This window comes from Mustela nigripes, chromosome 1 (assembly GCF_022355385.1).
Source record: "Mustela nigripes isolate SB6536 chromosome 1, MUSNIG.SB6536, whole genome shotgun sequence".
NCBI classification, from domain to species: Eukaryota; Metazoa; Chordata; class Mammalia; order Carnivora; family Mustelidae; genus Mustela; species Mustela nigripes.
The window spans coordinates 169,246,342-169,268,509 of record NC_081557.1 but is presented as its reverse complement, the minus strand read 5'-3'; the positions used below and the strand labels follow the sequence as shown (position 1 = coordinate 169,268,509).

The following is a 22,168-nucleotide window of genomic DNA, read 5'->3' as shown; positions in this document are numbered from 1 at the left end:
TTCATCCTCACTGTCCAACTCATCTCCACCTTCTGCAAGGCATTTAAAAATAAATCCTATATATTATATTATTTATCCACAAATATTTCAGTTGTTTCTTTAAAGGAACTTTAATTTTTTTTTAATTTACTTTAGAGAGAAAGAAAGTGGGGGTGGAGAGGGAGGGGTAGAAGGACAAGGAGAGATAGAATCCCAAGCAGACTCCCTGCTGAGTGTGGAGCCCAAAACAGGACTCGATTTCATGACTCTGAGATCGTTACCTGAGCCAAAATCAAGAGTCAGCCACTTAACTGACTGAGCCCCTCAGGTGCCCCAAGAGAAAAGAAAATTTTTTTTTTAAATAAGTGCAATACTATGATTAGAACTAAAAATTAACAACACTTCCTTATAATCATGAAATATCCAGTTAATAGAACTCTCAAGTGCTTACAATTTTGGAACTTATCAAAAGGTGATTACCATCAAAATTTATGATTTGTAATGAAGAATGGTCTTCATTCATTTATAAAGGGACATACCGATCAAGTACCTAGGCAACTTGTGAAATCATTTGGGTGGAAATCACATCTGCAAAATATTTGTAGTTTTCAGGAGCCTGTTATTTTTAGGGTCTCACGAAAATATGTGCAGTTTGTAGAGTAGCTCTAGCCACTGTGGCATCTGTTCGCAGGAGGAATGTTTTTGGCTGGTCAGACGATGGATTTAAGGTTCCACGGCTGGGCTGAGGTTATGTGGAGAGTTACTGAACTTTAGTGAGAAATGCGAAAAGCTCATCCTCACCACACCCAGGTTATGCACCCAAATTCCCAGACAATTTCTGTCTTATTTTCGGCAAAGTCTATCCTCAATGAAAACCATACAGCTCTATCCCTGGAAACACATTTTTGCCTTTGATCGGGTATTGGTTGAGGACTCAGAAGTGAACTAGCCAGACAGCAGGACATAGATGTGCATTATTACCCCATCTCTGTACATCCAAACATGTTTATCTAACCGTGGAAAGATCGCCCTGCAGATAGTATCAGAACAGAACACATGAATGTAAAATAAAATTCTCCCTAGAGTTCTCCAAACATATGTTGGCAGTTGTGACAGAGAGAACTAATTTGTTAATACTTAAGGAGTTTGCTACTTTGAAGACAAATAGCTCTATGTATGATTATTGTTAAATGTTGATATTAATTATTATTCTATAATCAGTAACTGGCTGATTACTCTTTTAACTGATTCATTCTGTGAAACTGTGTTTCAAAGAGCTGTAATTTCTTTTTGGAAGGTTTCCAGAAAGCAGAACTGGACTTTTTAGCAAATTTGCTGTTAGTTATTTATGTGTCTCTGTAAGGAAGGCATGTTAATGTTTCTTGGAATCATCATTTGCAAGTGGTAAACAGTTTTCAATGTACCATTTACAAAACCATAGCTCCAACCCTTGTTACGGTGGGTTGAGCAGTCTTACTTCAAGAGCTTATTCTTGACTTTTCCAGACCATCCTCTTTAAAATCCCAGGCAGAATTTGATCAGTGTGTATTAGACAGTGCTGTACTCAAGGAGAGGAGATGAAAAGCAGCACATGACCAGTCCTTATGCTTTTGATCTGCCCTCAGAAAGAGCCTGGCTAGTGCACTGGGTTTTGTAATAAAAATCACTTCATCCAATGTTAATGTGGAAACAACTTGACTTGCTTGTGTGAATGAAGTCCTGGTGATCTCATTTAAACCCAGGAAATGTTATAGTCAGCCCATAATCCATCCTGTCTGATACCTGCTGTGCCCAGGTGTGGCTGTGTCTTTCCTCTTTCTATGGAATAAGGGGATCCAATGACTCTATTCTCTAGACTGGGAAGCTAAACTGTACAGGAGTCAGACAGAGACTCAGCTTTGTAGAATACACAGTGACATCCCTGCCTAGACTCAAACCATGTAGAAAACATCTAATCTAGAAAATGTAACCTAGAAAGTAGAGTTTTTATTTCTTACCTCTTTGTCCAGGGAATAGGCCCATCTCATGGTTTTTCAAATACCAAATACGCACCTAGCTTAGGCTGAATAAAGGCCTTCATAAATTCCTTTTAGTTTTTAAACTTGGGAGTGGGTGTGAAAAGTGTACAGGTGTCTCTAAAATTCTAATGTGTGGGACACAATGAAGGGAGCTGGATGGGTTTGTATAAGAACTATAGACATGATTTGAAATGAATTTGGTTAAAGTCTAGAGGCATTGTCCATGATTTCTGGTAAAAATTGACATGCTCATGAGACTTAACTAATTTAACTTGGCTGGTGAGAACCTTGTTTCCTCAATTTGTTTAAGATCATAAACAAGTCAGAAATCCAATAAATACTTTGGTGGGGCATTCCATGAGGCACACACTTGGAAAAATTACTTTCGTTGTTGCTATAGTGCTGTGACTAAGGTGTATCAAGAGATGGAATCCACTTAGCATTCCACCTGTGTACCTCCAACATGTTGACAGGAAGCTGTCATGAGCTGCTCTCTCACCTTCTTGCTTCTTTGCAATAATATGTCATTAAGGTGGGGTTCACTACGCAAACTATCAAATATGATCCACCAATGAGAAAAATAGTAAGAGCGAAAGGCAAAGAAAAGTTAGGAAGAAACATCTAGGATGGATTGTCACCAGCTTTATCTGATCCTCAGAAGTGCTGAGTTATAGTTTCCAAGCCACCAATAGACTTAAACAATTGCTTGAGGACAATTAGAAGCTGTGAGATCCAGTGCTGTGCTGTGAAGGACCAGTAGGTTAGCATGATCGTTCTGGCAGAGACCATTGACACCACTTAGAAATGAAAGAGCCTACTTTTCATTTTAGATAATTTACATGTGAAAAATATCATCTACAGGAATGTAATATAAAGAAGATGTCTGATTGTACTTGAAAATGTGAGTCTGAGGCTTCACATAAAATAGAAAGCCAAGTCGCTGGCTGGAAAATTATTTATCAACCACCCTCCTTTCTTCTGAAACATATCTGATGTCCTTAGGGATACAGTGCTAGATGAGAAGTGGTTTATGTAGAATGCAGCTGATTTTTTAAAATCCATTTCAAAATATATACAAAAAAGTCACCATGTAATTTCCAAGTTTTTGTAGTTCTTGTTTGTTTTTTTTTTTACCATCGTTTGGTGGATGCATACTTAAATGAGCATTTTTGTCAATTCGTGGTACAAATTTCCAAACAGTTTTACAACAAAACCTCATTCATTAATTCATTACTAGGCAAAATGCAGAATGCTGTTATTCCAGGCACAGTGTGACCACTGAGGATACAGAGGTGAAAGATGATTTCTGTAATCAAAGAATATAAAGAAGGCAGAGGAAGAACAGAGCATAGTCTATATCATGGTATAGATAAGCATGAGGTGTTAACAGGGAGCAGATAAAATGAAACATCCAAATCAGCTGGATGTGAGGAGCCAGCCCAGGTTTTCCCAAAGTAAAGTTACTTAATAAAGTCTCTGAACAGTGAGCTGGTTTTATTTGGATGTGAAGTAAATGGAGGAAAGGTATTCTTGGCATAAAAAAAGGAAATGTGTGCAAATGCCTAGTCCTCAGGCAGTATGGCTAACGGATGCGCAAGTAGCCCCATATAGCTGGCATGTGTAGTGCAAGTGCTGGGAAGGGAGATGGCGATCATATGTCATGGTAAGAACAGAAATGTCTTCTGTTCTTCTTTACTGTGACACAGCTGCCTCCTTCAGTTCAAACAAACAAAAACAAACAGGACAGATTTCAGATAGTATTCCAAACATAGTTCTGGAAACTTTTTAGCATTGTATGGGAGGGAAGACAAAATTTAAGAAAAGTATAGGATTACAGATCAGTCCTAGCAAAATTGTCTAAAAACTCTATTAGCCATTGGGCTAGTGATTTCTATTCCATTTGTTCACCTAGACTTCTGACAATCCAATAGCCCTGGGGTTGTACTGAGGTGGTAGAGCTCTCCCCCAAGTCCTCGGGGCCAGGTGTGTTGTGGGAGTGGTCCTTCCTTTCCTAGTTGCGCTCCACTTCTCTTTCCCACCCTCCCTCCCCTGTCTCACATTTTAAAGCTCTGTATTTTCCACGGAGTATGGAATGTGAGCCAGACACAGAGGTGTTAAAAAGCGTCCAATGCCAGTACATCTGGGGATTCATAGTAGTGAACATGGGCCAGCGAAGGAAGCAGCAGAGATACAGAGGAGCATACTCGTTGCACAGGCTAGAAGGACAGAGGGATGGAGGGGAAGGGACTTAAAACTGGAGACAGGATTTCATTTTTTTTTTTCCATCTAGTTACAAATCATCTGACCTCCCTTGCACTGTGGAGAATGTGCTGGTCACCACAGCAAAGCAGATGTATGGGATGTGGGTGGTGTGGGGGACCAACGTCTTCAATATGTTTTCTTTGGGATTACTAACACATTGAATATGTCATCACAAGATGTACCACATTTCTGAGGCTGATATTTGAACACTAGGGTCACACAAACCAAAGAATCTGTCATCTGGCTTATAATTTCCTCCCTTTCCAATCCTGTAACAAAGCATTTAAATAGAATTTTTCGATATAAGTAGATTATACACCAATGAGTGATGTCTTTATGCCACGCTGTTTGCTTGAATAAGTTCCTCTGTCCTTTTGTGCTGACCTTCTCTTCCTTCTTCCACACAGTAAGAATTTAAATTAGTTCATGGGGGTGGAAGGCTGGTAAGTAAGAGCAAGTGTGTATTGAGATATTGATTGTTTTTTGGAAAAGCATTTTATTTTAATAAACAACATGTGGTCACATAATTGCTATTATCAGACCCTAAAAATAAAAGTACTCTCCAAGCTGGGGCTTTTGAAGCCAATCATCTTGCAAATGTCTGAAATAAATGAGTAGCCTTAGCTATTGTAATTTCACCCATCAGGAAGTCAGACAACTATTCTACCCAGATGCTTTAACCCTTCTGTTATGTTAGAGAACCTGAGACTGGTTCCAGCTCTCTCCAACACAGTTTGACCTGAACTTTGGAGCCCAGAAATGATGATATGAGTCTATTTAGTGTGTTCCTCTTGTGAATTTCTATGTGAGGCCTGTCCCATTAACTGAACATGCCATAAAACTCAAAATGAAACCTGGGCATGGGGTACAGATTCTTAACCTGTTTTATAGGCTATATAAATATTAGCTTGAGATAACTAGAGAAGGACTCAAGCTGGGAAATGGGAAAGAATTGGGATGGGAAAATAATGGATTAAATGACTTCCATTCCTTTCTTTTAGTAGCAGATAAGTTGGCTTATCCAAAGCTCAGGAGTTAAAGTCCTTCCCCCAGCTGCACATGTAACTTGTATTTAGTCCCTCCATATGTCACTAGTGTGTCATGTCCTAATGACTCCAGTCCAAGACACTTCACACATTTTCTTCCACATGGCAGAGACAGAAATAGATGAGTTATTTAGGCAGTGTTCTTGTTAAATTTGTGAACCACTTCTGCATTACTTTTTTCCCCTTTCTTTTTCAATAATTTCTTTTAAGATTTTATTCATTTATTTGTGAGTGAGAGAGAGCATGTGCAAGTGCATGGATTGGGGAGGGGGGCAGAGAGAGAGGAAGAAGGAGAAGAAAACTTCAGCTGAGCTCGGAGTCTGATGCAGAGCAATCCCAGGACTCTGGAATCATGATCTGAGCTAAAGGCAGATACTTAACTGAGTCACCTGGGTATCCCACTTTTTTAATCAAAATATTTTTAGTCAAGATGATCTTTGTGTCTGTCATGATTTAGTAAAGCTCTTGCTCCAACCCTCTGGAGAATCACGTTGGGCCATGCTTCTTCTCAAGTCCTTGAGGGAAATGATGCGGCCTGCCTTCTTGTTCATGACTCTAAATTTGAATGGTAACATTTTATATTTTCAAGCAATATTTATACAGAGCTTAAAATAGTTCTTAATTAAGAACTGAGTGTTTTCACCACGAATGAATATTGAGGATTATATTTTGTTGTCACTTTTCCATCTTCCCAACCATAAAAGAATGAGCTTTTCAATTTTATTAGCTTCTATCAACGGTTTCCTCAAAATCAGAATACAATGTGGCAAGTGGCCATTTGATGATTAGTCTAGCCTAATTCCTAGTGGAGATGGAAGAGAATTAAATGAGATTGGAGAAGTATATAGTTTGATGTTCTATATTAAATGAATAACTTTACTTCAATTAAGTAATTGAATATACTTCAATTAAGTAATTGTTGGAACAATGGATTGTTTATATATAATTTAAACATACTAAGAGTCTGATTCTGCTGATAAGGTGATGTCAATAAAACAAAACAGAAAATTTTTAATTAAGAAACTTCAGTCGGATTCTTGATATTCTTGCACGAAATTTTGCCTCTAGGAAACCCAAGTTCTTCCAAACCTTCCTACTACAAAAACTATGAAACATAAATTAGCAAGGAATAAGAAACTTTACCCTGAATCTCATGAGATTAGTTCTTTTAAAAATTATAATTTTCATAGATAATATAGGCATCTAGTGCAAAGTAGAAAATGTTTAAAGGACTTCACATGGAAACTAAAATTTTCCTCTTTTCTCAGTTCTCTGTCCTACCTTCCCATGGGTAAATTCTGCTATACATTTCTTGGGTTTTCTGAAGTAATACATTGGATGACTTGTACACACACACAAAAAAACACGTATGTGTGTGCATATATACACATGCACTCACACACTCATTAACCTATATCTTCACTGGATTTTTATTCTCATTTATAAACCATGATATTACAAGTGAAAAATGGCTCAAACTCATGTAACATCTAAAATTCCCAAGTGTTTACACTTGGGCTCAGAAATAGTTACTAACACAGACTATTCTGTAATTGTAAGGAAGGTCTTTCATAAACAACAATTTGAAAGTATGTTAAGTTTTCATAACTGCCCGGGCATCAGTATTTGAATTTTGAATATGATTTTTCATGAGAAAGGGAATTTGATGCTCTACAAGAAATAGGAAATAAAAACACACATCATCTATTTATCATACTTGATATGGGGAGGAAAAGTACTTGTTTTGTAAAGACCCACAGGATACAAGATGCAAAGAAAACTGCAAAGCTGTGTATTGCCAACAAGACACAGGTGTATACCACATGAGGATACGAAACAATCCAGCCACAATGCGTGTGTTGACAGCTCTGAGGCTACACTGTGTTTCTCCCAAAGTGCACTGGTGTGTTTGTTATTTGTTACTTTATTTTTCCATATAGTTTCAGAAATTCTCAAGCCTATTCCTAAGCACAGTGGCTACGTAGTAGGAGTAAAGATGAAGCTGTCAGAAAATAGTTGTCAGTGAATCTCTTACTTAGATTCATGTGTCAGGGAACCAATTTTCCACTTAGACCATGTCTATCTGAAAGATAATATTGAGTCCATATCTCATATGGACCAGACATTTTCTGTATGAGATATATACAAGAGGCATCCTTAATCTTTGCAATAATTCTATAGAGCAGTGTTTCCCTATCTTACCTTATCTATGATCACCAGGACAGTATTTTATTAATAATACAGACTCCTGGATCATATCCAGTTCTACAAAATTAGATTCTCTGTGAGAAGAAGTCTGTGAGTAAATAGTTTTTAAAGAAACCCTGTGAGATTTTAAAGATTAGGTAAGTAGGGAAACGCTGTGGAAGGTAGGAATGATATCAGTCCTACTTAGGAGGAAACTGAGACTCTGTTAAGTAACTTAAAACAGTGAATAATTCAAACAGCAGTATGACTCCAAAATTTTTCCTACCACGCTACCTTTCTGAAGGTCATGAGGTCAGGAAAATGTGTAATGCTACACTGAAAATTTTATATCGTAGACATTCAAGCCTGGATTTTGAAAAAAACAAAACAAAACAAAAACAAAAACTTGAAATTGTGTGGCTTCTTCCTCTGCTTTGGTTAGAGCAATTATACTCCACCAATAGCCAAATTATAAAAGTTTTTATAATTATATGTGGAGGATAAAGGGCTCCAAGAATTGCTGCAAAAACACTTCCAAGATGCTGCTTTTTGAACATGGAACAGAAGTATTTTTGTCCTGTCTATTCCAAATGAGGGGAAAATGGGTCAAAAACAAGGGGAAAAAAATCAGTCAAACTAGAAGGTGTTGATTTCTCTAGATGCTGAGACTGTGTGGAAAGGGTTGGCTTTGCCCATTGCCCCATGATCAATAGCAACAATGTACATGTTACAGATGAGAATGTGTTCTGTGTTCAAAGTAGAGAATTCCCAGGAATCTCCTTGCAGCTTAATGAGATACAGAGAACAAGGCAGAAAAACCCAATTTAGGGAGGACCTTGCCTTGATTTCATAGAATTATTGTTTCTTGGGATTTCAGTGAGGCTCTCTGAATACACTGGGGAAGTTAATGGACCACTGGCAGAGATCCATCTTTCCTAACTTATGATCCAGGCAGCATGAGCAGAATTCTCTCAGCTCTGGACTTCCATGTCAAAAACCAAATATCTAACAACCCTAGCCCTAAAATGAATATGTGGAAAAGGTACTCAAAGGTTTTCTATGGTGTGCACAGCATGAATTGTTTTCAGGAAATCAATTTCCATATCCTTAACTCCCATGATTTTTTTTTTTCTTAAAGTTGTCTGGGAATGTGCCTGTGTTTACAATAAGTCTTTTGCCATTTTATGTGGAAAGAAAGGCAAAATCGTCATGCATTCCAAATCTTGATATACTGCATTAACCAGCAGTATAAAACCTTTTATAGATGACAGACTAAAGTAAAATTTGCAGTTTGGGTTTTAACAAAGATGTTCTTAAAGGTTGATTAGGATATCCTAAACACATCTTTCCTTGTCTTGTCATTAATTCTTTAAAAGAATTAATGTCCTGGCTGGAAAATTCTGGATACAGAGTTGTGATGACTTGTATATTTTAAGAGTTAACGAGATGTTTTCTAAAACCAATTTTTCTAAGAAAAATATCCATGGCTGTGTTGTGACTTATAGTAGAATCAGTATGCATTAATCAATCAGTAGGTAAAAGCTATTTTTTTAATCATGTCAAATTACTGTGAATTTCACCTTATAAACATATTCATAAAACAAACTAAAATTATGCTGAAAAATTTTACATGTCAAATGTATGAGAGGATATATACTATTTTAGGGATGGTTCAGGGAAAATGTTTGTAGATCACAGAACTGGTTGTGTCTGGATTGCAGCTGGTGTTCAATATATAAATAAATAAATGTTCAATAAATAAATCCAATAAATAAACAATTATTGGATATTGAATGACTACCCAAACAACCGCCTTAATGAACCCATGGCACATATCTGGAACATCATGAACTATCTGAACTTCTCCCATCCAGTTTAATGAAGCTCAATCCTCCTGGCCTTATGTTCAGGAATCCTCCAGGATACACCCTTATCCCCTATAGGTAATTGTGAACAAAGAGAAAGATCCCATAGCACAGCCTTTGGCATGTAGTATACAACCACACATTAGCCAGATTGAGTTCTATGCCCCCACACCTCTGGAAGCTGCAGTCTTAAGGTTTGACTTTGAAATCACTACCTTAAAGGATAGCAAACCTTGCATATACATTGAAACAGAGAACTATCATATGGAACGTCAGAGCAAGAGAAGTTAATCTTTTCTTTAAGGACCTAGGGGAAGCCAGTCTGATGGCGTCAATTTCCCAATAATTGTCAACCTTCTGCTATGTTTTCTTTGAGACCCCAGACATGCTAGTCCTCAGCCCTTTGCTGCTACCTCCTATCCACTCGCCCCGAATGTTTTTCATTCCCACAGCTGGGTTGTCCCCCTGCAGGCTTTCTTCTGCCTGCCCAGCTGATGATGTTTTTCTGGCTCCAGAAAACTTCCGATTGTTACAAACAGTGCTTGCGGGGACAAAGGATTGTCCCGATTAAAACAATAACAACAAAACTAGGACGGTCTTGCAAGAATCCGGATGGGTGGCCAGCCCACATGAACACTATGTGATGTCTCTCTCTCTCTCTTTTTTTCTCCTCATCATTAAACAGGAACAAGGTCATTATTTTGAAAACTCAGGAGTTACACTAAGATTTTAGTTGTGACCAAAGTTTTGTGCTGTGACCAAAGTTTTGTTCAGTAGCTGGTGCTGCTGAGATCCCTAAAACAATTTTTTTCTGTGTCATTATTCTTGGGGGTCTGATTCTGTCATCATCACATCTGTATGTTTAAAGCAATGGGCAGCCCTGAAAAATTAGAATAAATTTCACCCCGAATCTTAATCTTAAATTAGCTGGTCTTTTTCTTCCTGCAGTTTTGAGAATAATTGAAAAAAAAAATGGGGGGGCTCAATTAGTTCAAATAAGATGGAGTTACATTTCATTTTATTTCATTCTTTAGAATATTATTTAATTATCACTAATTGCATGATGGGCCTTTACTTGTAATTCTGGTTACATTGAGTTTAAGGGGCACAAAACTGTTGTCAAGAAATGAAACGAGAAAAAGTTGTTTACAGTATTTCCCGTGTTGTCCGCCAGTATTCTCTGTATCCAACAGCTGCACCAGGACATGTTGTTGGTATTTGGAGGCTTCTAGAGAGAGAAGTGGCCAAGTTTATTTTTCTCATCTCTGAATTTGGCACACAGGTCAGCACTGAAAACCCCTTATCTATGTGTGGTTCAGACAGTCACGATTTAGTTCTCTTCATCACCATACCTTGTAGGGAGGCCAGAAAGCCAGGGCAGGACCCTGAATCCCCACCTTCTCTGCTTCTGAGCACATAGTACTTATCTGCAGAAGTTACTTGTGCTCTCTTTATTTCATTGCTAGAAATTTAAATAATGATTCAACATTAGTACAGAGGAATGGATGGAAAAAAAATCCTTTATACTAAAAAGAAATGCTCATGTTTGATGGACTTTATTTTTAAGCTGTGTCCAATGCATTCACTCTTTTTTTAGTTCATGTCTAACTAGTGTTGCTATTTACAGAAATCATTCTATTTTTAGCCTAGAAAAGGGTTTGGCAAAACTTCTTTGTTTTTTGGCCTGATCATGGACAGCTCTCATATATTCTTAATTCATGGCCCATCATCTGCTATTATTAGGTATCTCAAATGAACCCATCTCCTAAGTGTGACTGAGGCTAAGTCACGAATGATTTTTGCGTCAAGGCAAGTATTCTGGATGCTCATGCTGCCCAATGTCACCTTTCCTCAGACTGTTCATCTAGACAAGTCAATGGAGAACCATGCAAATTCACTATTAATAATTGCCATAGCAAGTAAAAAAATTGGTCTTCTTACTAATTTACACAAATAAGTAATAGGGAAGCATATTATTGCTTTCGTTAAATGGAAAGTTAGACTAAGATACTCAAATTCATTTTTTGTATGCCATAAAACCTTCATCAGATGGGAAAAGCAATAAGCTTTTGAGGCTAAAGTAAGCAGAAAATAAAGATTTTTCTATGGGAAAGTTTCTGAATGGCACTTTTATTAATATGTATAATTGCCTTCAGTGGCCTATTAATGCCATGGTCTTCACTACTTCAGAATCATCCATAACTACTTTAACCACGTACTTCCTCTCCATTCTCTCTTTCTCTCTCTCTCCCTCCTTCCCAGGCTACCTCCCTCTTCTCTTGCCTGCTATGAAAGCATTTCCAGACATTTTAAGGGGAAAATGTGGGAAGAAACTAGCAAGCTGCAGAGAACTCATCCTTGAGACGAAAATGTCTTATTTAAAGCTCCTTATTAAAAAATAATGTATTAGGCTGAAAATATGAGAACTGCTATTAATGGTTTAGATCCATATTTTCCCATGTTCTGTGTTTTGTTGCTAATTGTTATGCCAAAGGAAGTTATATGGCTCAGTAGATCTGGTTTGGGAGACCACGATTTCAGAAGGTGAACGCTCCTGTCTTCTTTGCTTTCCCAAAGACCTGCTTCAATCAATTTGTCTTATCATTTACTTTATTCATATTTGAATGCTGTTTATTGGAGCAAGGAGTTTCATAAGCATACTAGATGCCATATAATATAAACTTGCATTTTGATTATTAAAATTTTATTTCAATAGTCAAAGAATTGCTCTCAATATTATGTCCTGGGATTGTATTTCAAGTGCAAGATCACATTAACGATAATCTTTTATCACATAAAATTCTGCATTTTTTTCTGCCTGTGTCATTTCTATTTAAATTGGCTTTAAATAAAACTACAAAAACACTGTATTTCCTCTAACATATTTTATCTCTTAGACCAACTAAGCTTTCCTCGGAAATACTTGTGAGAATTTTACTGTGATCCCGTTCAAACAGAGGACATACATACATACATGTGACTTTTTTGCAATATCATCTGCATCGAATATTTCCTTTTACAAAAAAAGATTTTATTTATTTATTTTAGAAAGAGAGAGAGAGAGTGGGAGGAGGGGCAGAGGAAGAGGGAGGGGCAGAGAATCTAAAGCAGACTCCATGCTGAGTGTGGAACAAATAGTGGGGCTCAATTTCATGACCCTAAGATCATGACCTGGGCCGAAACCAAGAGTCGGATGCTCAACCAACTGAGCCACCCAGGTATGCCATGCATCAAATATTTTCCATTTCAAGCATTTCCCATTTCCCACAAACTGAGAATGGGACATTAATGATGTATCTTCTACAATTTTCTGCAAAATGAACTGCTATTTTTAGCAAACAATGTGTTTGCTACCTTATAGACTATTGTTTTTATTTTATTTTTTTTTTTAGGAATGGAATTAAGTATTATTCTGTATTCAGAATCCCTTGAAGATTTGTTGTTTGTGTTGCAAATTGCTCATGATGTTTTAGGTAACACATGCGTATTTCCATTGAAAGAGCATGACCCATTTTTAAGGAAGCAAGAAAAAAAACTTGTAAGACATCAAATGTTTCTTGCAAAACAATTTGATGAAATAAATGTAAATGAATCAGAAACATGTGAATTGTATTTCACTTAAAATTAATGGGTTTAACTGTGAAGGGAGTAAAGTGCTTGAGGGAAAGAGTGTGGCAAGGCGGGAAGTGACATTTGTTTTGTTTTCATCAGTCTTGGAATCGTGAAAAATGGACCAATATTCTGAATTTAACCTCATTCAGATTCTCCATTAAGCCTAATGATGGAGATCCAGAATGGGACAATAATATGAAAATTCATTTTATAGCTTTATTTGGCTATAATTATAATGTAGGCATCAAACATGACCACCATATAATCCTTCAAAAGCGCTTGCAGCTCGAAATTTGTGATTTTCCTCTTGTAATCAAGCTAAAAGTGTATTTTCCTCTCCGTCGAATATGTAGTCTTCAACCTTACATATCAGCTTCACATTTATTTCCTCTGTTAAGCTGATGAAGATCTGATGGAAACAAAAAACATGGGGACACTGAATGTAGCCACACATAGTAGAAGGGTGGGAGGCAGGAGGAAGAGAGTTAAGAGAGGGAGAAAAAAAGGGAAAAGAAATAGACAATGCATGCAGGCCTAGGTCACCAGACCTCATTTCATAAGCAAAGCACTCAAATCCCTCTAATTATTTGAGAGTCACGAGAACTTTAGCCCATAGGTTTGCATTCATACCATCTAGGCAGGCTTAAAAACAACTACATAGCTTCTTTTTACTTTTTGTATTTTTCAATTAAAAAAAAAAATCCATTACTCTGAAAACAGGAAAGAACTACAAAAAGAAAAGAAAAACAACTTATAAATAAGTCTCCCTGTCAACATGCTTCAAAATATCAGGAAGTTTGATGTGTGGCATGGCAGTTCAATTTCTCAACTCCGTCTCTGCAGACAGGGGCATTTTGAGTGTCCTGAACACTTCCAAGAGGCAAGGAGTACATAAGTGGAGCATGTATTTTTATTTTGGGAGATCATCTAGGGTACTGTTTAAGTAGCCTCACTGGGTAAGAAATGGAGACACTGGGTCCTTTGTGTATAAATTGAAGGCGCTGTAGGCCCTAGGGCTCTTTTTGTATATAAAGAGCCTTCCTTTTCATTTCCTGAGAACACAATGCCATTGGAGTTGAGCATTTCCCTTACCACTCAGAACCCCACTGCTGCTCACCTCCTGCATTTGGAATAAGGATCCTGCTCCTTGATTTCTTTGTGCCAAATAGCTAGTTACCTCAAACAGTTCTAGAAGTGGTTCTCTGCCATGATCCTCATGGGTAGAATTTGTGGAGAGTCACTCTTAATGTATTTGTTCCCTAATGAGGCAGGAGATGTGTTTTAGCTTCTAGCACAGTCCTTTGTTGTTTTATTTAAACTTCTTCTCATCCAGTTTAGTAGAGGAAAAACGGAATAGTGAAGCTGTTTCACTTACACCATAAATCAGTGTCATTATTACAATTACAACTATTTCTGAGCCCCCAAAGTTACTCTTAAAAGCTCTACAGACTCACACAAAATATAAATCCCAGCTCCAAAGTTGTGTCTTCAAAAATACTGGAATGGCATCAACTCTTATCTTTGTCCCCACCAACAATCAATATTTATAGGGTCCTTGATGAAGGAAATGTCTCTATGTAGGATCTGTGCTCAGACATGATCTCAATGGCACATTTCCTTTGACGAGAAACATACTGTGATGTATTTCCCACCATGATTTCCTGCACGGACTTTTCATAAGTGTGACGGAATCTAATCTACTTTGTGTTTGATGTTGTTGTTGCATTTTCTGACAGGCCTACCCTTGTAGCAGTGATAAGGAATGTGAAATTGGGAGATATTGCCACAGTCCCCACCAAGGATCCTCGGCCTGCATGGTGTGTCGAAGGAAAAAGAAGCGCTGCCATAGAGATGGCATGTGTTGTCCCGGGACCCGCTGCAATAATGGTAAAGATCTAGTTCCGTGTCAACAGGCCTCTTTCTTTTTATGTAGGAGGCACGTCTAGCTAATTCAACTACCTTCTCCTTACCCAGACCCCTGAAATGCAAGGAGCCTTTCCAAATTGGCAGGGATTGGATCATGGTTTACATAGGTGTATAGTTACTTGGATTACCTCCCCAATTCTAGTTTTCCTGGGCTCTGATCTCTATTTCTACATTTTATATTCTATGGCAATCTAGGATTTGCCATGCTGAAGTGTTTTATGTGAGCATCTAAGTGAATACATGCAAGAAGAGCAAAGTACCTGCTGTGATTTAGCAATACGGTGGTGAGTCCTTCCAGGTCCATACCTTGACTCTTATATTCAGGGTGTCTTCTTTTAAAGGCCCCACCTTGCACCACACTCATAGTGAAGGAGTGAGTGGTTCCTCCAAACAGAGACACAGGAGTCTGTTCCTCAGCCTTTCCATAAACAGGACTTCACCCAGTCTCAATGAATTTATAGGGAGAAAATTCAGCAATAATGGTGAAATGACATCATCATTTCATCAATGATTCAAGGACAACACAGGATAAAACCATTAAAAAATTACAGAAGGTGATCAGAAACATAAACATAGTCATATAAACCAAGATAATCAGACTTCTGGCTGTATACATGCTCCTGACCTCTGGGCAGAGTCCTGTTGAAAGTACCTGGGACAGGTGAAGGGAAGAGGACCTCATGCCATTAGAGATGTTTATAAGGTAGAATAAGGTTATATTTTTGATGAACAAAGGAAACGGAATCCTGCAGAGGGATATCTGGTCAGACATTTTAAAAGTACAAAAAGTTAATATTAATTTAATACTAAGTTATTATTTTAAACACTTCACATGTATTCACAACTTAATGAAGTATTTTTATTCCTATTTTTGCCCGCAGTCACTTGGTCTTGAGAGAGACGAGATTCAAATTAAGGAAGCCTGACTTAGGTTCAGAGATTTAATTCTATTTCATGTTATGTAATATGATTCAATATTACTTATGTAAATAAGAGAATAGCTGAATGAATAGAGGATAGATAGATGACAGGTAGATAGATAAATAGATAAGAGATAGCGTCATACCTCACATCAGCACAATGGCTGGATAAGCATCGGACTTATAGAATTGAATCAGTCTAATCACTTATTCGCTATCTCCAGGCATCTGCATCCCTGTCACTGAGAGCATCTTAACCCCTCACATCCCAGCTCTGGATGGCTCCCGACATAGAGATCGAAACCATGGTCATTACTCAAACCACGACTTGGGATGGCAAAATCTAGGAAGACCACACACTAAGATGTCACACATAAAAGGTAGGAAATCTGTAATTCTATGCTTACTTTTTCTTGTTTGAAGAGAAGTAGAATTAAAATATTGATAATTCATTGCATTGGTTTTAGAAAAACCAATTACAGCCAGTTACTTTGTTGGTAAGATTTTAACTGAATTTACTAGTTATTAATTTTTTAGGATGCTGGAGGTTTCTAAGAGCTGTGAAATTGTTAGGAAATATATATTATGAAAACTGCAGCACCCCTGATCAATCATGCCATTTTCTAAACAGTCCTCCCTTTAAATGTTTGCAGTCATATGATTACATTCCTAAGCTTTTGAATCTTTTTATCACCTTTACAGAAATTTTATTTCACTAAACAACCATGTAATACACTATTTATAGACCAACTTATCAAAAATGATTGGTTTCTAGTAGGATTATACGGTCATAAAATCTCCTTACTTGCATCAAAATATTTGAGAAGCCTAATCACTAACAGTAAAATTTGAAAGCATGAAATTATATACTAATAGTAAAACATTGAAGGCATGAAATACATCTATCTTTAAAAGAGGCTTCTTTCAAGTGTATTCTGTGGAATATCACTCCTTTAAGACATTCTGCAAATAAAAGTGTGCTGTGTTCAAGAGTTTTGTAATAATGCATCTCCCAGTTTGGGAACTTTATATAATTGGTATATTGAGGGCTCTGAGAAACCCAGCAATGAGGAAAACTGGATAAGGTTTTTAAACACCGTGTGTCCCCATGCTTCTTGACCACAGAAACATTTCCCCACATTTTTATGTTCTGCAGAGCTAGTGTGCTATAGAATACCTGACCTATTAGCCAGATCTGGAATAATAATGTTGACAGCTCCTCTGCAATTATCCCTTGTCTATGCTCCCTAAAGACCTATGTCTTTACCTAGTCTCCTATTTCTGCTTCACCAAATTCACATGCATTTGTCACTACACGAGTATCCTTCCTTATTCCAATAGATGGCTATGTCACAGTACAGTTTCAAATTTACTAATAATTTTATATAGTTTTATGTGTAATTTTCTGATGGCAACTAGGAAGAACTCTTATGACAATGGCTAGTGGGTCGTGTCCATTTCCCACAGTGGGACTGGTTCCTTCTGGGATGACAGATAATCCTTTAGACCAGGGTTGACACATTATGGCCTGTGTGCCAAGTCTGTCCTACTGCCTGTTTTTGTAAAACAATGTTTTGCTGGAATACAGACTTGCTGATTCATGTAGGCATTACTTATGTCTGCTTTTGTGACAGCAGAATTGAGAAATGACAGATCATATGGCCTAAAAAGCCTAAATATATACAATCTGGCAAAAATACAGAGAAGTTTATTGATCCCTTCTTTATATAGGTGACACATCAACCCAGCTGTGATGTGTGTTTGCTCTTTGCTGACTTGGCCATTTTTTTCTGAATTAAATATCCAGATTTGTTCTTCCACATGTTTAAATGATGGATTCTTGGTTGACTCTGGAGCTGCTTGCCCTTTCTCTACTCTTCTCTGACTCACAACTTTTTAGAGACTGAACGGTACTAGACCCCCTGTCCGGAGGGCCTTTGGGATTCCAGTCCCAGCTAGCGATTCCTGGCCCCAGATGCTGACATGACCTTCACCTTTGGATCCTCCATTCTGAATGTGGTAGTGGCTTCCTGCTCTGTTGCTTTACCATCCTCTGGTCCTTCTTAGCCCTGCGACCACCTGCATGCCTACTCTCTGCATTAAACATCTTCCGTCTTAAGTTTCTGTTCTCCTGGCTAGACACTGATGCAGGCTTTTAGGCGTCACTGAGAATTTCAGCATTCTCCTTGAAACAGTTTATTTACACCTTCCAAGAAGGTATTACATTAATTTCCTTTAAAGTAGTTCTCTTTATTTATTTTTCATTCACCTCATAAACAAAAATGATCGGAGAAATATCTAAGAGCAGACCATGCCAAAGTAAAGAGAAGACGAAGCACAGTCCTAGCTCTTCATGAAACTTGATATTCAGACAGCAACTAATCAAAATAGACAATAATGGATTGACATGATTAGAGGGAGAATCAAGTGATAGAAATCCGAGACTTTCCATCATAAATGATAACTTCATGGAAGACAGTACAAGTAAAAGTATTGTATGTACCTCTGATTGCAAAGTAGGATTTTTTCCTAGTGTCATAATAATATCTTTTGGTCACCATCTCTGCAGGGCATGAAGGAGACCCCTGCCTGCGATCATCAGACTGCATCGAAGGGTTTTGCTGCGCTCGCCACTTCTGGACCAAAATCTGCAAACCAGTGCTCCATCAGGGGGAAGTCTGTACCAAACAGCGCAAGAAGGGCTCTCATGGGCTGGAAATTTTCCAGCGGTGTGACTGTGCAAAGGGCCTGTCCTGTAAAGTATGGAAAGATGCCACATATTCTTCCAAAGCCAGACTCCACGTGTGTCAGAAAATATGATCACCTCTGAGGAAAATCATCCCTAGCAGACTGTGAATCTGTGTATTTAATGCATTATAGCATGGTGGAAAATAGGATTTGGATCTCAGAAGAATGGCTCAAATAAGGAAAGTGATAAGAATATAGAGATCACAGAGAGAGAAAAAAGATAAGAGAATAAGCAGATAAGAAAGGGGTAACAAATGTAGTACAACTGATGCATTTCCATGATGCATCTTGTTTATGTAAATAATGTACACGTTTGTGAAAATGCTATTACTGAAAAAAAAAAAAAGCACATATTGAAAATTACTGACGAATACCATATGACTTTCCAAGAGTTTAGGTTGTGCTGGAGGATCAGTTTCCTTCAGATTGGTGATTGCCTATAGAAATAACCTAAAAGCCATATTTCTAATTCAAAGTTATAGTTTAACAAAATAGTCCCTTGGCATACAATAGGCTCTAACATAAAAAGTGTTGTTAAATAGGAAATGAAAGCTTGGAACATAGATAATTTGCAACACAGAATCACCTTTTGGTTTGGAATGCTACTTCTATGGCTCAGTGAAAGGCCTTGGTAGACAAGAAAAAAGGCAGTCAGTATTTTCCAAATAATCTCAAAATAATTGCAAGGCTTTTTTGAATGCCTTTAGGAAAAACCAAATTTATTTTGCTTTCAACTGTTTATTTACATTTTTCAAAAGTTGTTTTTCACTGGTAATTCCCAAGAACCAGTATAAGACAAAACAGTCCATTCACATTCTAAAGGAATGGCATTGTACATTTTCTTGATTGTATGTGATTCCAACCTTGAGTATATTTTATTTTCCAAAGTATCCCAATTAATTGTGAATAGTAAAGAGTTGAATTTCACAGATTGAAAAAAAATTTAAGATGTCCAAGATACAGAGTTAACACTAACAGATTGTTATTTTTTGAAGCTTTGGCATTCCGTGTGTTTGATAGAATTAGATTGGTAAACCCATTTATTCTTTACACATGTAGTACAGTCAGGAAAAGCTGAAAGCAGAAACTGATCTACATTTGTGCTGCACTGAAGGACACAAAGAAAATGGATAAAACTTGGTCAAGTGCCCAGGTTTTGGCAACATGTCAATCATGTATCTGAAGCACAAACTGACTATTCATAATGGAATCCCAAGGCTGCACAGCCTAAATGGAAGTTTTCCATGGGATGTGCTACCACAATATTTACTATGCAGATGAGTTCTGTGTAGGTCACTAGTTGACCTCAAAATATTTATTTTATATTTTTTGAGGTCGTAAAGTAGTATGAGGAAGTCTCATGAAATAGACTCCCAAGGCAGGTAGTATCTTAAGGTTCTATTGTCCTCCATCAACTTCTAACTTGCCAATGGCACCATCTGAAATTTCTGTACCAATCTCTCTCTTTAATATCTGGGTTTTTCTTTTTTTGTTTTTGTTTTTGTTTTTTGCCAAACATACCATTTCTGTTTTCTGCAGCCATTGAAAGTAAAGACTATAAATGGAATAACTTGTAAAATCTACATATTGCTAACCTGTAGAAACCACAGTTCCAAATTCTTTGAAACAATTTTATTACCTTTTCTTAGTTTGCTCAGTTCTAAATATCTATATCTAGAGCATAAAGCAAAAAGTTATCTTATAGTTATTACTTTTGACCTTTTCTTTTATAGACTGCAAGTCACTCCTTAATTTTCTCTTACTTAAACCCCTTCAGCAGTTTCAAATTCAAGTTTTCCCAGTAGAGATTAAATCTGAGCCTGCATGTCTATTAAGAATTTCAGCTTCCCATACACATTTACAAGGGTGATTAAGATTCACATTTTTCCACATGTCTGCTGAAACAAAAATTATAAGCTAATCTATCCAAGAACCAAAGTCTATGCAAACAGGTTTCTATAAGCTTGGCAACATGAAAATGGAACATTTCAGTCAAACATTTCCTATATAGCAATCACATTTACAGTCTGTTTTTTGCATTAGTTCCCTATGTACATCCCAAAATTATTATTGAAGTAATTTATTTACAGGAAATGTTAATGAGATGTATTTTCTTATAGAGATATTTCTTACAGAAAGCTTTGTAGCAGAATATATTTGCGGCTATTGACTTTGTAATTTAGGTAAAATGTATAATAAGATAAAATATATTAAATTTTTCTCCTTCAAAAATGGAATTCAAATTTCCTTGTGGTTTGCTTTTGAGAAAAACTTTCACAAAATCATAGATTCTCAGAGTTCAAATGGATAATCTGATTTGACAGTTGGGGTAGGAATCCTTTGGATGACATCACCATGAGATGACCCAAGACAGTTTATTATCACTAAAGGCAGTTTATTCATGGCAGGACAGATATAATTGCTAGAAAGGTACTATTTCATTAAACTAAAATATTCTGGGCTGTGCTTTCTACCCATTTATTCCTACTTTGTGTTCTGGAACATCATGGAACAAGGACTCTCCACAAACTTCTTCAAAACACTTGAAGCCACCTAGCTTATTTCCTATAATCTTCTAGCCTGATTAAAATCTCCCCAGAGATGCCAAGATGCTTAGCATATTGGTTCATTCCCCAATGGCACAATGAAGCCGTAGAATATCATTACTTCTACATGGATACAGACTGAGTTACCTGGCCCTAAGTAAACTCACAGCTACTACCTGGCAAAGTCTTTCCTCTGCTTCCTAAATACAGAGATGTCAGGAGTCTTTGATAAACAAAACTGACCAATTTTGAGACTGGGAGTGGTTGTAGAAGGCCATGTTGTATTAGAGATGTTAATGGGCTGGAAATGTGGGAAATAAACGTTCTGTGACAGTGGGATGGATTAAGTGTAGCTATGGCAGCATAATGAAGCTCAAACAGTCCCATAGCTGGAGGTCAGAGTTGAAGATACCTCAAGTATTGCTGAAATAACTTCCACATTATTCTAATTAGGCACTTAAATAGTTATTCTTAAATAGTTATTCATTTCCTCAAATTGAGAACATTTGTATTTCCTAGCTACAGTGTATTTTTAGCCTATAACAGTCATATGGGTAATATTTTTCTTTTCCACTGAGCTCCAGGAGATGCTCTGAAAACTTAAAAATTGTCTTGACTTCCTTTTAGCCAAGAAACACAATGCCTTATCACAGCCCTAGGATTTGAGGGGGAAACAATCACTTTTCTCCACCCCCCAAATTCGGGACATTTGAGGAAAAAAAGTTAAGAAAGAAAGGCAGATGACGGATTTCCCTGGGCTGATAAAATTATCAGAGAGTATGGTGTGTAGCATAAGCCAGAGGATACTAGAAAGGGCCAGGTTCCAGAGCAAGATACTAGAAAGTTGCCTATTCTCAGACAACACCGGACAACATCATTTCTATCTGTGGGAGCTGCCCTGTTAAAACTTACTGCACGGATGGGCAGAACAGAGTGACACACTTTCTTCTGGCAATTTATACCAAAGAAGGGTGGGGGAAGAAGAGAACTATGCATTTCTCCTTTAAGAATTTCATTTGAAATGCTGTAAAACTGGATAATTCACAGCACATGAAAGGA

General features: G+C 37.3%; 1 protein-coding gene across 1 annotated transcript in view; it reads left to right on the top strand.

The window, feature by feature from the left end:
- The window catches only part of DKK2 (dickkopf WNT signaling pathway inhibitor 2), a 104,463-nt gene extending 83,678 nt beyond the window's left edge, over positions 1–20,785 (top strand). The window contains exons 2-4 of the mRNA XM_059395047.1: positions 14,706–14,856; positions 16,040–16,195; positions 18,385–20,785. Of these exons, the coding sequence (XP_059251030.1) occupies positions 14,706–14,856; positions 16,040–16,195; positions 18,385–18,635 (558 nt within the window). The 3' untranslated portion in view covers positions 18,636–20,785. The remainder of the gene's footprint in view (positions 1–14,705; positions 14,857–16,039; positions 16,196–18,384) is intronic.
- The last annotated feature ends 1,383 nt before the right edge of the window (positions 20,786–22,168 follow it).